Source organism: Chamaea fasciata, unplaced genomic scaffold (genome assembly GCF_029207755.1).
Source record: "Chamaea fasciata isolate MVZ Bird 193981 ecotype frontalis unplaced genomic scaffold, bChaFas1.0.hap1 SCAF_9, whole genome shotgun sequence".
Classification (NCBI taxonomy): domain Eukaryota; kingdom Metazoa; phylum Chordata; class Aves; order Passeriformes; family Sylviidae; genus Chamaea; species Chamaea fasciata.
The window spans coordinates 3,526,425-3,542,655 of NW_027094094.1; the positions used below are offsets into that span (position 1 = coordinate 3,526,425).

Genomic DNA, 16,231 nt, shown 5'->3' on the forward strand with positions numbered 1-16,231 from the left:
CCTGCCAAGACATCCAGGCACCAGAGCAAAAGGGAATGAAAGAAGAAAGGCCATTAGCTTTGCATGCTGTCAGAGAGGGCCTGGAAGTGGTCTAGCCCCATACATCAAGAGCAGCTGAGCCACGTGTCCCCCCAGCTCCTGCTGCCTCTGGCTTTGGGCAGCAGATCCTGGCACCAGCTCCTCCTCTTCCAACCCTTTATCAGCCTCAGAAGAGGAGAAATGGAAACCTGCTGCTGCATGAGCTGAGTGGATGTGAGGCAAGAGCGGAAGCAAAATTGCAGCTGATGTGGTCACCGCCACCCTGCTTTGCCAAGTGCACATCGCCTCCCCTCCTAAGGGCTGCAGGTGAGAGGTGACTGCAGTGGGGCTGCTGGGGAAAAGTCAGAGCAGAATTGTCAGACTCCAGAGTAATATTGCTTTTCTTCACTCACCTGATCCATTCCTCCTTTATTTATCCTACTCTCATTGCAGATTGGTCTCTTTTCTGATACTCAGACTCATTTTTTTTTTTTTTTTCAGAACAGCACATCAGAACACAGCACGGTTTTGTCCTGAGCACACACTGCTCCCTCGAGGTTTATTATGCTTCCAATAAATAAATTACCAGCTAATAAACCCCCCTCAAACTCACACTTCTCTCTTTTAGACTGAAGATAATTAAATTTATGCATTAGTTACTAATTTCTGTCACTGGACACTGGAATATACTGGGAAGATGAAAGGCTGTGATCAGACGTGCACACTAAGGCACTGCAGGATTTACTCTGAGCTTCCTCTACAAAGCTGATTCAAATATTATGGTAACCAAATTGTGGTCAAGCAATTGATAAAAGCATGTGAAGATCCTCTCACGGACAGAGCAAACCATAATTTGAATTTGCAATAAAGGGTGATAAGGCCATGCCTTGGGAGTGCCTGCAAGCAGCTATCACAATCAACTCGCTGACACCAGCTTTAATAAACATTGTCAAAGACATTAACCAACATGAATTATAATACAGCTTCTCACAGTGCAAATATGGGTTGGAACTCTTTCCATTTAATACTTGAAACAGGCTTAATTATCAGGATGTGAGGCCCCAAGAATGCCTCTGGTTGTGTTTCTGCACAAAGGGAGTGCCTCTGCCTGCTCGTTCTCATTACACACTGCTGGTACCCAGGAGATGGGAAAGAACTCATAAAATCCTTCATCTTGGCTGGGTTGGTAACACAGGGAGCAAGAAAGGGAGGGTGGAGGGATGCTCCTCTGCAGAGCAGCAAGAGGTGACTGTCTCTTCACAGTTGTCATGAGCTTTCACTGAATTACACAGTGACAGCAGTGAATTTATCTCTGTGTGGATTTTTTTTTAAGAATACTTTTATAACTTCATTTAATGACACAACCTCTTTTTCCCAATCCTTGGTCAGCTGATGATGGCAGCCTAAAAGGCTGTCCCAACTTTTGTCTTGGTCACGTTCTGATTTCTCTCCTGGCAAGCCAATGTACTACAAATTCTGTGTGTTTTCTTTAATCAGGCAAGAGGAACAGATCACAAGCCAGACATTAAGGATGTCAGGATAATTATTCTCAGAGGATAATTAAAAAGTAGGGATACACGAAGTAACTTGACCCAGTTCTCCTGCAGAACAGTGGCAGAGCTGGCAGGAGATGGCAGCTCCCAAGGGCCTCCATCCTTTCATCCTCCATCCCTGGAGAATCCTTGATGTCTGTAATGAGGCAGCTCAGGGATGTTGACTCTGATGTCACTATCAGCCATGGCCATGAGATAAATCCCTAATCAAAGGAAGGAAACCCCAGGTGGGCACTGAGAGGGGATGAATCCACACTGCCACATCCCAAAGCCAGCCCAGAGCTCAGAGGTCACCAGGGGCACCACTGTCATGAACATTCCTGGCTACTGCCACATACCAGCAATGGAAAGTTCACTATTGACAAATCAAGATCTGTAAATAACAACGAGAAGAAGGGGGGATGCAATTCTTACACTCTGCCAAGATCCATCTGTGATCTGACACACCTGGAACTGTTTCCAGAGGTACAGGGAGACACTTGGAAAAGCCTCAAAGTCATTTTTCTCTGCTGTAACTTGCAGGCTGCAAGGAGGAACGAGGATATTACACAGCATTGCAGAATCAATAGTTATTGTGGGAATCATTGGTTTGATGTCAAGGCCAATTAGCTGCAAGTGGAATTAGCACATACCCCGAGCGGGGAGACAGGAACATGTTCTTCCCTGGATGGGAAAGATGTTGGCCAGGTGTGCACAGAAACCCTGGAACTGGCATCACATTTCCCAATACTGACAAATCCCACAGCCCTCAGGAGCCTGCAGCAATGGCCTGATCTGTCCTGGACATGAGACAAACTGAGAGAGGAGAAACCTGCAGCCCAGACTGACCCTTTGCATCTGGAATTTGCACCTAGGGAAGGCTGGACTTGGCCGACAACTATTCACCCTTTGTCAGGTCACCCCAACACACCAATCTCATCCCCTCACCTTCCCACTTCTGCCCTGACTTGTGCCAGCAGAAGTTTTACTCCATGTTGCAGGCAGGATTTGTAGCATTTTTATGTCATGCCTGCTTTGGCCACTGAGAAAGAGTTCAACACTTGAAATCCAGGAGGAACAGGCAAAGTGTGTCATACTAAAGGAAACAGGCTGCAGAGATTTTAATTAACTTTAAAGATCCAAGGGAAGCAAGAGAAAGGAGCCAAGTTGCAGGACTCCGTGCAAGGTGGTGCAAAACTGAATGTTTTTGCAGCAGCTTAATCCACATTTTGAATCTCACCCTGGGAGCAGCCAGCAGTGGAGAAGACTTTGCAGAGGTCAGGAGGGTGAGAGCCCAGGGAGGAGGCAACCTCAGGGCACATCCCTGCATAACCTGGCTGGGCACTGGGAGGGCAGCAGACCTTAAAAACCACCGAACTGTAGAATCACAGAGTAACCTGAGCTGGAAGTGTGCCACAGGGATCATCAGTCCAGCCCCTGGCACTGCACAGACACCCCAACAATCCCACCCTGGACATCCCTGGGAGTGCTGTCCAAACCCTCCTGGAGCTGTGGCAGCCTCGGGGCTGTGCCCATTCCCTGGGGAACCTGGGCAGAGCCCAGCACCCTCTGGGGGAAGAACCTTTTCCTAAAATGTTCATGCAAACTGCACTGAGCCCTGAAAGCAGCAGAGCTGCCCCAAGCACTGGAGGTGACAATGCCAGCTGGGGACACCCTCTGGGTGAGGAAGGAGTGGGGACAACAGGGTCCCTTGAAACCTGTGGCAATCCCACCACACCAGCACTCCACCCACACCTGCAGCAAAACTCTGTCACCTTTGTGCATTAAAAGGCTTTTGGACAAACAGCCCTGGATGGTGGGGAAGCCACAGGCTGTGGCTGACAGGGATGGTGCACGAGCCAACGATGCCATCCAGAGGTGCTCGGGTGCAGCACAGAACTCCGTGTCATCAAAAGCTAAAGGGAAAGACAGGACCTTTGTATATCTTATAGATGGGATTTTAAACTAACCCCACCATCAAATAATGACGTTTTATTTATTTTTAATTTATCCTGCTCATGGCTTGTTTATTTTCTGTCTCCCCTCACTGTGTGCCTTGATTTTCCGAATATACTAAATAAGTCATTCTTAAAAATACGGATACACCTCTGACCCCTCCTGGCAAACAGGAGTTATTTCATTTTACTCCCAGCTGCTGCCAGCAGGCCTGGCACGACATGGGGAATTGAGAGAGGCACTCATCCGTATTTCTCTGCTCTGCAATAGTGCCTGAGTTGAGAAAACACCAACCACACACTGAAAGAGGAAACATAATCTTTGTTCCCCGTCTAGAACAGCTGGCGAATCCCATTCAGCTGTGAAATCATGACTCAAACTTGATACCAGAAAATGTTTTTCCAGCATATGATTACACATATTTATGTGTGTTTTTGTACACAGAGTTTATGTCAGCTGCCTGGACAGTGTGGATGCAACATCACCTGGGGCATGTTTTATGATGGGCAAAGAACGGAACAGGAGAGATCTGGCAAAGACCTAATTCACCTTTGTGTGCAAAGACACCTTCTTCACTGCCACCTGTATCTGTGTGGCAACAAAATGTGGATTTGCAGAGTGATCCCATTAATATCAGAATAAAATCAACCACTGAATCCTTATTTTCTCCATCAGGAACCTAACGGGATTAGAACCATAGAAAGTCCTGAGTCAGAAGGGACCTGCATGGATCATCAAGTCCAGCTCCTGGGACTGCAAAGATTACAGATAAATAATCCCAAAAGCACAAACTATACAATTACTTTTTTAATCTTTGGGATTTCCCAAGTTTTATTCAGATACATATCTGATTTTTGGACGTACTATCTTAAAATTATAGAAAATACAATACACCTGTACCTGACTTTTTTTTTCCTCAGAAACCATCACTTACTGGTCTGTTAGAATTAAGGTACAGGGTAGGTGTTATTTCATCCCCTTACACAAACTAAAAAGGAAAACTGAGGAACAGATTGACTTGAAAATGAACAAAATAACTTTTCAGACCGTTTATGGCAAGCATGATTTTCATGTGCTGTATCCCCCCCCAAAGGAGCATCCTTCTTTTACAGTCTCAGTATTTGAAAGTGGAGAAGAACTGTGAAAATACAGATGACACCAGATGACAAAGGATGTGGCTGAACCCTACTATAAGGAGGCACGGTTCTGGGTAAGAGGAGTTGGTTAAAATAAGATTTTGAGTGTTGGGATCAGAGTGTCAAATGGAGGGACAGATCACTGCACTGCATTTGGAGTCACTTTGGGCTGACCTCAAACCTAACCTGGGCCCAGGCACCTGCTCACGTGTTTAGAGGTGCAGTCATGGCCCCCCCCTCAGCAGCTGGGCTTGTGACAGCTCAGTGAGAGCACAGGATCATGGGGACACCTGCACAAGGAGGGGTTTTTGCAGGACCACTTGGAGCCATGAGCCACCCTGCAGGATGATCCTGCACTCCACTCTGGGAAGGTGAGAGCTGCAGAGGATGCTCTCGTGTTTCAGACACCTCGGTGCTGAATGTGTGTCTGGAGGGAAGGGCAGACATATGGAGCCCTTCCTAGAGCTGTGAGAGATAACCCACAGGGATGGCTGAGTCAACAGTCTGATTTTATAATCCTAACCCTGCCACGGGTTTCAGACACATCTTACATCAAGTGTACAACACTTTCATGCAGCAGCCGGAAAAAAACAAGCAAACCCCAGGAAATACACCAGTTCTACATGCTGGAATGAAAAAATACAGCAGGCATTTAGCAGGAAGTATTTCTTCAAAAGATCAAAGACACCCTGTCCTTCCCTTCCTGCTGCTTTCACGTAGTGTTTTCCTAAAAGAAAACACCACCATCCACCCAAGTCTCTGCTGCACAAGGAGGTGCTTGGGCAGACAACAAATGCAAGCCCACATTGACACCAAGGGGAAAGGAGGTGCAAAAGGCATGGAAAAAACCCGGCCTTGTGGCTGTGACCTGGATGTGCAGGGTGTGCACTGACCTGTACTTGCCCGTCCGCACCTGCAGCGCTCTCATCCCGCACTGCTGCGCTCCCCCGACATCACTCACGATGTCATCCCCGATCATGATGGCCTGTCAGGGCAGTGAAATACAGGGAAAGTTCATTTCTGCCATTTGTCACCCTCCCCTGACATAACAAACAGCTTGATTTGAGGTCTAATGCTGCCATCGGACAAATTAAACACGATAATATTGTCATGGTATTGATTAAAAGTCATCCTACCCCGAGGGTAATTCATGCCAGAGCTCCTCCAGCAATGTACTGGCACAGCACACACCTGCACAATTTGTAATCAATCACAGGAATCAAAGGGATTTGGGGCACAGTTGAAAGAAAATGGTGAGTTTTATGAAGTCAGGCTTCTTCTGTTCCTAACAATCTGTCCCTGCTACGCTCCAAGCAGCTTAAATTAAGCTTAACTTCTTAAATCTGGTGTTCTACAGGCTGGTCAAAAGCTTAAGCTTGTAATCACTGAGAGCTTGATCCCAACCTGTTCCCAGGTTGATAGAGAAATTTAGGAAATCACTGTGAAATGGAATTTATTCATTTTTGCACAGTATGACACGATGCGTACGGGCCTGGCACCGTTTGTGTTACCATCATTTAAGTATATGCCAATATTAATAAACAAGAGTGAACAGATTGCCAAAAAAGTAACTCATTGTGCTAAGATTCGTCTGCTGTTCGATGAAAGAGTGCACAGAGCACCCTCCTGCCTCTGTTAAAGATATTTATTAGATCAGAGTGTTTCAACCAAGGGATCCTTTCTGTTGATAATCACATCTACAAAATTTCCAGTGTTTATCATCCTGCATTACAAATTACTAATGTTTATTCTATTCTTCAAATTTAAAACTTTGGGGGATGCCATATTATAGTTTCAACAAAACCCAGTATGTACATATATATATATATATATATATATATATATATAAAAAACAAAACTGTAATTTTCCATTAATGATCAAAAAAATCAGCTTAACACTTCCCAAAAGTATTCTGGATTATTCTGCAGAGAACAGAGGCAGCACCTAAAACTGGGCAAGCTCAGATTTGAAAGTCTGTAATGTGGTTGATCAATCAGATTTTTTCACCTCTTGCATTAAAGCTGAATTTTGTCTAATACAGAGTTAGCTGCATCTTTAACCATTTTATTTCCATCTTTTAAAGCAGCCTTTTGCTTTATAAATTTAACTGCCTGGCTTCCACCACCACGGTACCCTCCAACTCCAGACATTCCTGCCCGAATTTCCAACCCTTCCCCAGCTCTGTTTTGCTTGAGAAAGAATAAAAATACTAAACCTCCAGAGCCTTTTTTATGAATTATTTAATTGCAACAGGATCTTCTCCCATGTATTACATTGCATGTAAAAGAAATCTCAGGATATACCTAAATTTTCTGAGAGCATTTATAAACCAAACTGAGCTATAAATGTGTAGATCTGGGACAGCTTCTCCTGTAAATAGTTCACCTTTCCTTAGTACCCTTCCAAACCAGCAATTCAGCAGGAAATGGGAAGAAAATGATGGGTTAGATTTAAGTAATTAGTCAATAAAGTATGTAAACGTGGATAAGGAAAAGACAATAATGCCACTGTTGGATGCAGAGCTGCAAGAACCTGGCAACACCATCTCCAGCCAACCACCAACACCAATTCCCCCCCAAGCTGCTCCAGGATATTTAATCATTAATTAACCATTAAGCAATTAATCAACCATTGGCTTTAAGAGTCTTTAATTCCTCTTTCTCACAAAATTCCTTCCAACACCTCCCTGAGGGTGACAGGGAACGGACCTGCATGCCCCTGCTCAGCCCAAATCCCGACATTCAGGCTGTAAAGACAATTTCAGTCCCGTGCCCCAAGAACCCTAAAAAGAATTTCCTCTGGCAAAGGAGAAGGGCAGAGCAGGGCAGCCCACCTCTTCTGCTGTATTTTACCCCACCCGGGGAAGTTTTCCTGCAAGACTCTGGCAGCTCTGGAAGTGCAGCTGCAGCTGAGCAGCGATGCCTGTCCAGGCCAGCTTGTGGCACACGCATACAAAAATGTGCTCCAGCCCCCGGGGGATTTCACAGATTTACTATCGGTGAAGGGCAATAATCACTAAAGGAGGAGCAATTATTCCCAAATCATTTAGGATTTAAAAAATCATTGGCAAGAAGATAGAGGTCAAAAGGTGCACTGTCAAGGGAAATAAAAAAAACTCTACCTGTCAAACCTGGGTTTAACTTCCTCTCTGACTGCAATATGGTAAGAAGAGAGAGAAAGATATAAAACTGAAAGGTCACATACCCACTGAAGGCAGGAATTAAAAGATCTCCATTCGTGTTCACATTTTACACAGGGATCACACCTTTAATCTGCTCAATCCTTCTGCAAAAGTTACTCTTTTTTAGATTGGCTACAAATTAACTAAAAAGAAGAGGGAAACTGCAGCGAGCCTCTCTGGGTTTTAAGACAAATCCTCAAAGAAGGAGGATAGGTGTAATTTTTATTTCCCTAAGATGGTGAGAGGTGCTGAGTGGTTGTACACACACAGTAAATAAAGCAGATGTGCCAAAAGCTGAGGGAAAACACCACCCTCAAAGGGTTCCCATCACACTCAGCCCCACAGGGGCAGTGAGAACAGAGGAGGTCAACATGACCCCCAGGAATTTAGGGTGGAAAGGCAAAATATAACCCCCACAGTCAGCAATGCCACTGGGGCCGCCTGTGCTGAATGCAGGTGAGCAGCCAAAACTAACAAATCTTTAGAGATGCTGATGGGGCGGCGAGCGGGAATCTCAGGTAGATTTTGCCTGCAAACAGAGTTTCAGCATTCATTAACCGATCACAGAAAAATGTCCGATCAGAATAGGAATCACAGAGTGAAGGAGGCAGAAAGATGAGAATATCCTGATTTACCCAGCCCTGCTCGTGTTGCAGGCAGTGTTTACCAGGATGAGCTCAGATGGGGGATTTTGGAGGCTGGAGCCTATGCAGGATGCAAACCGAGATGCACAGAAGGCAGTGTGCTAGCTCCACCAGAACATGAGCACAGAGAATGCTTCTAGAGTCAGACATATTTATACCTAAACAGATTTCCTGCTATGGATTTAATAACCTTAATCAAGCTAAATGTGCCAGGACCATAAAGAAATAAAGCTTACACACAAACCTTGATGTATTAAATCCCTTTACACAAGAAATACAACACATTAACTTTTCTCCCTGTTCTCCTTTGCCCAAGGAATAATGTCTCAGGCTTCAGGATCCCACTGTTAATTTTGTTTCTATCTTAGAACTCCAAAGGTGCGGGGCCAGACAGTTCTCACTAAGCTTTCAGTTGGACTGAAGCCTGAAACTTCCCTTGGCCACTTTTATTTTGGGATGGAAGATCTTGGCCCTGTTGTGGGGACTGAAGCTCAAAACTTCCCTTGGCCACTTTTATTTTGGGATGGAAGATCTTGCCCCGTTGTGGGGACTGAAGCCTGAAACTTCCCTTGGCCACTTTTATTTTGGGATGGAAGATCTTGCCCTGTTGTGGCTCGTGAGCATGGAGGGGATGTTGGCCCAGGAGCAGGTCCCCTGTGCCACCCCTGGGTGACCTCTCCCTGCTCTCATGCACCACTAACTCCCACCTGAGGCTTGCAGGTGGCAGGAATGGGAATTGCTTAACTACCAGTAGTTTATGGACTCCAGCACGACCCGCCATAACTCCCATTAAAGCAGGATAATTTGCTACAGAGAGAACTTTTTATGATTCTATGAAACTACCAGAACCTTAACATTATTTAGGTTTTATTGTAAAGCTGTAAAAATCATCCACTGTTACAGCCACCTTAAAACACATGAATTAGGCATTTCAGTAACCTTTAAGATGTGTTATTCTTTGTCATAGTACTGAATTGTAAGATAGGTCTGGTTACCTCTAAGAGGTTTAAATTTCCAATCTATTAGAGTAATACTGGCAATCTGTTATTTCTAGGCCATTGAGGAAAGGTTAAAATGAAAATTGGACTTTAGGGAGCTCCTCTTATTCTAAGTGCAGGCTGAAAACATCTCAGCAGCAGAAGGCAGAGTCAGGGTCTCAGTAAGAAGCAGTTATCAAGGGAAACGACTGGTGATAACTTTATTGATTAAAGCAGCTTGAGGAATTTCAGAATTGCCACTGTCTCAAATTACTGTGGTGAGACAGCTTTATTAAAAAGGTATTTTTCATTAAAAGCCGAGTGAAAGAAAATTGTAGTACGTTTTCCAAAGCACAGCTCATCTCAAACGGTTTAACGATGGAATGGATTGAATGCATTCCACAGGTGGAATAAATTATTGGAATAAACATTTTGCAAAAGCAAAGGCAAGTAAAACCAGCCCCTGTCATGTCACTACAAATGCAGAGTTCATTCAGGACACAGATTAAAATGTAATGCAGTGCATTACAGGAACTTACTGAAGTGACTGTAGTGAGGTCTTAAACTGAAAACACTGAGGTTTAATTATTGTGTACCACGAGCTAAACCAACCTGCAAATCCTTCTCCAAAAGTACATTGAAGGTCAAGCACTCCAGAGTTAGGAAAAGATGTCAGAATTAAGGCAGTTTGTTTGCCAAACTCTGACAAAATATAAAGTTAGGCATGAGTAGCAGACATGGCAAACAGCAGAGAATGAGTAAATAATCTTTGCTGGGGACTATTCCTGCTTTTCTCTACCCAAAACAAATACTCCTGAAGCCGATGGGAATCACTCTGCCAGGGCTCATCCTATGGGACCATCTTTGCCAGCCTGGTGATGCATTAAATCAGGTTTGTTCCCTGGGGCAAGGGTTTAGAGACAGGAGTTCTGCACCTGGGATATCCCAGGGATAATCCAGACTGGGCTATCTTCTTGCTGGGAAGATATGGACAGACTGAAAGGAGCACAGAAAAAAGCAGGGGGGCTGAATGGAGGGAAGCAGCAGAACTAAACCACACAGCTTTAGTAAAAAAAACAACTCCTGCAATGATAACAAGTCTAGAGATAACTGGACGGAGAAAATATCCAGGAAGGCAAGCAGTTCTTTTGGTTGTTTTAACTAGAGTAAAACTAGAGATAGGGGGATGCAGTTTAAAAGGGAAATATCCTGATAAATCTCAGGAAAAGCTGCCTCCCCACAAGACCCGCTGGGCTGAACACGATCCCCAGGGTACTGACAGTTGTTTGCCTCTCTGAAAACTACTGTGGGCAAAACATTAATAACTGTGGAGCAGGGAACATTCCTGCATGGGGAAGGAGATGGATTAGATGGCCCACTAGGTCTTTTCCATCTCCCCACTCTATAATAAAGCAAAACCCAAGCATACACTGAATTACAGGGCCATAATTTCATCTCCAGGCTCCAGGGACCTACAAGCCACCCCAAACTTCCCTCCTGTTGTTTATAATGTCACCCAAACCCCCCTGATGGAATTATTGTGCTGTAATTCACTGCTGTTTGTGAGACTTCTCATACTCATCCTTACATCCTGCGTGACAGAACAACAAATCAAGAAAGAGGAGCTGGGAACAACTACAAAGAGGGGGGAAATAGGCTGTACTGAGGAAGCACAGCACATTCAGCATGTTTCTGGAGAGCCAGAAATACAGGAGGAGGTTTTGGCGGTCAGTCAGTGCTTCCTATTCACCAAAATTATAAAATATTTTACTCCTGCTTTTCCCTTTTACTAAAAATAAAAGGTAGTCAGTGTGGCAGCACAGGAAATAAATGACATTTTGGGATCAATTCCTGCAGCCTGCAGTCTCCAAGCAGACTGCCAGGCATTAGGGCACCTCTTCTGTCTCTGCAGAAGTCCTGGTCACATTCTCCTTCAGCCCCTTTTGTAACTTTTCAAAGCTATAGCAAAGCAGGAGAAAAAGCACCAGTGGGCACAAATATCTAGCACAGCCCGTGGTCATGGCACCCCAACCTTACCTGCTCTGCTGGAACTCCCAGCTCTGCCAGGGCTGACTCAAAAAAGCTTTTTGCTGGTTTCCCCACCACCTCAGCCTGGACATCACAAGCATACTGGGAAAAAAGAGAGAGAGAAACACAAAAAAAACGCTGATTGTAAAAGGATTCCTTCAACTCTGTAACTCCAGTTATAAAACCTTTGTGATTATTGATTTTTGCCCTCTAAATAACACAGTGGATTAGCAGGTGAAGGTGCATATCAGAGAATTTGGATAACAGAGGTTTATAAAGTTCTCTGGCAGGAGAGAAAATGCTCTTGAAACACCTCAAGGTACAAATCTTTCACATTCTCCATCACTGAGTAATCTTCAAACTCAGTTCCAGTACTGCTCATTTTGTTAGGAGCATCACTCTTAGAAATACAACAAATATCCTTTATATGGAACTATCAAAAGTACTGGAGGGCCTTAAAAGATATAGAGGATTTCTTCAACCACCTGACATAATTTAAATGATTCAAGTGAAAAATCGAGTTTCAATTCAGGGTTTTGAAAAGTTACATTTGAAAAAGCAGATTTTAGAAGTTACATTTTCCTGCAACTAAACATCAGTGCTATGCTGAAAAAAATTGTTTCTTGCCTGTTCCTAGACAAATAAAAGCCTAACAGCCAACAGGGACCTTTAGGTTTTCCTGGGTATCTTGCACACAATATTCAACTTTTTGCTTGTCTGACTCGTCCTTTCAAGGGCCTCACTTGCAATAAAGGCACCACAACAGAAAAAGTTGACAGTTTAAGTAAAACAAATTTTTAAAAAAAAAAGGCAGAAAAGAAATGAATCCACCCATCTTTAGAATGCACCAAACGAATTTCAGTGTGTGAGAACTCCCTCCCATAAGGTAATTACAGAAGATGACCCATATTTATCCCAGTCACTCTTTTAACAAGTTGCACAGGGCGAGTAAGCATAATTCCAGCTATAAAATACCTCTAATGCCTTCATATATGCTCCAACATCAAGTTTCAGGCCATCAGTTTCTTTATAGTAGCGTCTGGAAATGAAAGTGATAAAGTTCCCATGAAATGAAAACGTTGGCAGTTAAAGACAAAGAAACCACATTTTATTATTTCTGGGCCTTTATAGATGTCCATATGGCTGCATAAAAAAGTCCTGTAATCAGAAAATCCCAGGCCTTGCTCTAACCCCGGGAGTTAAGGAAAGGACAGGCTCAGGATCATGCAATGCTCAGGGAAAGGATCCCAGATGCCCATCTGGGAACAACTTCCCTGGTTCCAAGGGATTTCAGTGTGCTTAGACCAGGATGGACTGGGCTGTGTGTTATTGCAGAGACACCTGGCAGGTAAAAGATGACAGCTGGCCCCAAGCAGCAGCTGTGACCCCTCCTCAGCGTGTCTGCAAGGAGACCCCACACAGGACCATCATTGCCGTCTCAGCCTCCCACACCAGGAAACTCTGTCTATCAGCTAAGAAAACCCTGCAAGCTGAATTTTTTGTTCCTTCTAAAAATGCTCCCACTGCCACGAAGCTCATGGAATGAGAAGGTGCCTTTAGAGAGTTTTTCTGGACCAGCAATTCACATTCATGCAGGTCTTCCAAGCTCTGGGCAGAGCCAAGACAGGTTTCTACAGACAGGAAAAAAGGTAGGATGAGCAGTCAGCTAAGATTTTATGCCTTATCCTTCTGCCATTTTCGATTACTCAGCATAGCCTTCCTTTAAAATGGCCACTTGACCTTTGCTAGAACAGCCATTAACCTTCTATAGTCTGGCGTAAACAGCTTAATTTTCTGACAGTGGCATGACAGAAGAAATTACAAAGCCAATTCCCACTCTCAGCCCAAAAGAGATGCTAAATGTAAATCACTCCATTTCCAGGAGCAGGGCATTCTGCTTCAGTGACTCCGACACTTTTGTTTTCTAGGGAATGAACTAAAACTTCTACCAAAACCAACCCGCTGGCCCAAGGCACGCACCTTGCTAATCTCCACCCAGCTGTGCAGGTTAAAAATGAAGCTGGGTTTTGTATATGGCCCTTTGCATCAAAGAGGCTTCTCCAGTCAGGAGAAGAGTTCTTATAATTTATAATCTTCCTCTTTCGAGTCAGAGAACTCACCAGAGAACTTGGATTCACATTACCTCAATGATCAGCCATTACAAAGAAATATGCTCTTGGTGAAACCTGAGCTCTGAATATCCCAAAATCTTTATTTTTTAACAAAAAGGGCATATTTTTAATATTACAAAGAAGTAACAAGAAAGAACTGTTTCTATCAATGACAGACCAAATAAATACTTTTACACGCACTGGGTACAAAGCATTTTTGCATTGATGACAACACAGTTCCTAAGCAAAGGCTGATCCTATATTTAATTTTGAAATACAGCATTAAATAACACAAAATTTGATTGTTTTATCTACATCAACCGTTCTGCTGTTGGCTCAACGTTTTCTCCTTATCCTTCTGAGAAACAGTAAGGATTTTTCACCCCTGTTGGAGGATTAGAGCGTGAGTGTCAGGGAAGGCAACACAATGAATTTAACTGCTCCTTCCCACTGATAAGTTCTCCCCAGCTGGATCAATAACCCACAAACTACGAAGGATTTTCATGCCCATTACAGTCTATTGAACCACTGAGCAAAGTTGTCACTGCACTTTCCCCAAGACAAACAGGCACAGTCCCTTTTAAACCCACGCATCACACAACAGATAAGAATAACTCATTGGGATTTGTCATTATTCAACACAGGAATTAATAACGTCCTGTTTAAAATCTCAGAATACATCTGAATCAATTATTTTCAGGAAAACATTCAAACTCCCTGACTGGATTTTTTCCTGTGTGTGAAAGCAGGAGGTCAAAATTCACCTTTAATGGGTAAAGAACGATTAAAAATGCTGTCTGACATTAAAACTACCAAAACAATTGATCTGCCACTTCAAAAGCACCCAACTGCATCACAGATCTATACCAACAGCTCTTTACCCAAGCATGGCCTGTGGAAATTTCAGGTTTCTCTCACTATGAAAAATCATTTATATTCAGTTAGGAGAGGAACACGTGGCTACAGGCAGCAGTTAAACCAACAGTTCTTACCTCTGAGATACTAAATACTCACTCACTTGGGGGTCACGCACATCAAAATCCAAACTCTCCATGATTCCTAAGAGGTTTTGAGGCTCTCTTCAAGCACAGAAGTCTTCTTCATTGATCAGATCAGGCTCTCGGCCCAGGCACACAGCTTAAAATCTGAAAAGTTGGTACTGGGAGTGCCCACACTGATTTCTGGCCTCCACTAAGGATATTATTAAAAAATGCAGAGACTTGAGGAAAAAAACAGAGCTTAACTCACCCTTTTCCAAGGGAGATCAAAACAGGCTTCTCCATCCCAACCAGAAGTCGGAAAGCCTCGTTAAGGTTTGCATAGGTGAAGTTTTCTGCTGCATCTCCAAGAACCACACAGTTTGGGTTCGTCTTATCGACCTCGGCAAACTCAGGGATGAGATCTACAGGAGGAGGAAAAAACCCAGAAAAATCACAAACCCCTCCTGATTTCAGACCCCACGGAAGCGACCCAGATCCGCGCCTCCCTTCATCCACGGCAACGCGTGAAAAAATAAATAAATCCCCGTCTGAGTCAAGCGCTCATCAGACACCTACTCGTCTGTCCTAAAACAAAGAGGAAACCAGAGCATTCCACCCCCTCCCCGTGTCCCCAGGGCTGTCCCACCGTCGTGCACCAGCAGGTGAGGCCTCAGGCCACGCTCCCTCAGGAGGCGGCAGGCGGCCGGCGCCGGCGCCGTCACTTCGCCCACCGAGACGTCGAAGCCCAAGGCACGCAGCTTCCTCACGAAATTCTCCCGGGTCGCCTGGGTCTCGTTGGTGCAGAGCTGCAGCTTCAGCCCAGAGGCTTTGATCCTGTGGGGGGAAGGCAGCAGAGGGGTTAGCTAGATGAAGGAAATGAGACAGGAGTGCCAGCTCTGCTACAAAGGTGACGGTGATGTTCCAAAGCAGGAGCAGGGTCCTTGGCTGTGACCGGACGCACCTGAAATCCTGACCCTGGGCACTGCAGCTGCCAGTTAGTTCAGTGATGATTCATCAACACTGGGGAGGATCCAGTCACATTCATCATTAAATCTCTCATAAAACACCCCTGCTGTTACCTGGTGCATAATCCCAAAAAATCTGGCACTGATTAACTGATTCATTAATGAATGTTTACAGGTAAATGGCTTCTCAGGGGAAGAAAACACGGCCACGAGTGTCCAGAGCCAAGGGAATGGCTCCTGTGGATTGGTACTCTGCAGAAGTTGTGCTGTTGCCCCATTCCTGAAGTGTCCAAGGCCAGGCTGGACAGGGCTTGGAGCAGCCTGGGATAGTGGGATGGGGTCTTAAAGGTCCCCTCCAACCCAAACCATTCTGTGACTCTGTGAATCCCCTGCAAGCCCTCTGCCTCTGAGCAGCTGTTTCCCAAGCTGGGGACCTGCTGTGGATGTCCCCAAAAAGCCTCTTCCCCAAGGATGAGCTGTCAGCTGTTTGGAGACGCAAAGTATTTCAAAGTGACCACAGAAAATGGGAAGCACTGAAAATGTACCACAATTTAAAAAAAAAAACCCAAACATTTGTCTAAGGGAGTTTCACTTAGCTCCTCTAATATGTGAAAACGCCTACTTCTTGTCAGTTTTCAAGTGAATTTGTGCTTAATTATCTTCGAGGACCTGAGCACACGCAGATTCAGATACTTAGTCTGG

At 44.5% G+C, this 16,231-nt stretch overlaps 1 protein-coding gene across 7 annotated transcripts in view; it reads right to left on the bottom strand.

The window, feature by feature from the left end:
* Positions 1-16,231, bottom strand: part of LHPP (phospholysine phosphohistidine inorganic pyrophosphate phosphatase) — a 71,190-nt gene that overhangs the window by 44,548 nt on the left and 10,411 nt on the right. For 3 of the 7 annotated variants that reach the window (XM_066190759.1, XM_066190758.1, XM_066190757.1), the window contains exons 2-6: positions 15,211-15,398; positions 14,833-14,986; positions 12,449-12,512; positions 11,483-11,575; positions 5,536-5,627 (exon numbers count right to left, since the gene is read on the bottom strand). In XM_066190759.1, coding sequence (XP_066046856.1) covers positions 5,536-5,627; positions 11,483-11,575; positions 12,449-12,512; positions 14,833-14,986; positions 15,211-15,398 — 591 coding nt within the window. Of the gene's footprint in view, positions 1-63; positions 953-1,300; positions 1,775-1,985; positions 2,095-5,222; positions 5,269-5,535; positions 5,628-11,482; positions 11,576-12,448; positions 12,513-14,832; positions 14,987-15,210; positions 15,399-16,231 lie in introns of those variants that run through there. The other 4 variants (XM_066190754.1, XM_066190755.1, XM_066190756.1 and 1 more) reach the window with 4 other exon arrangements.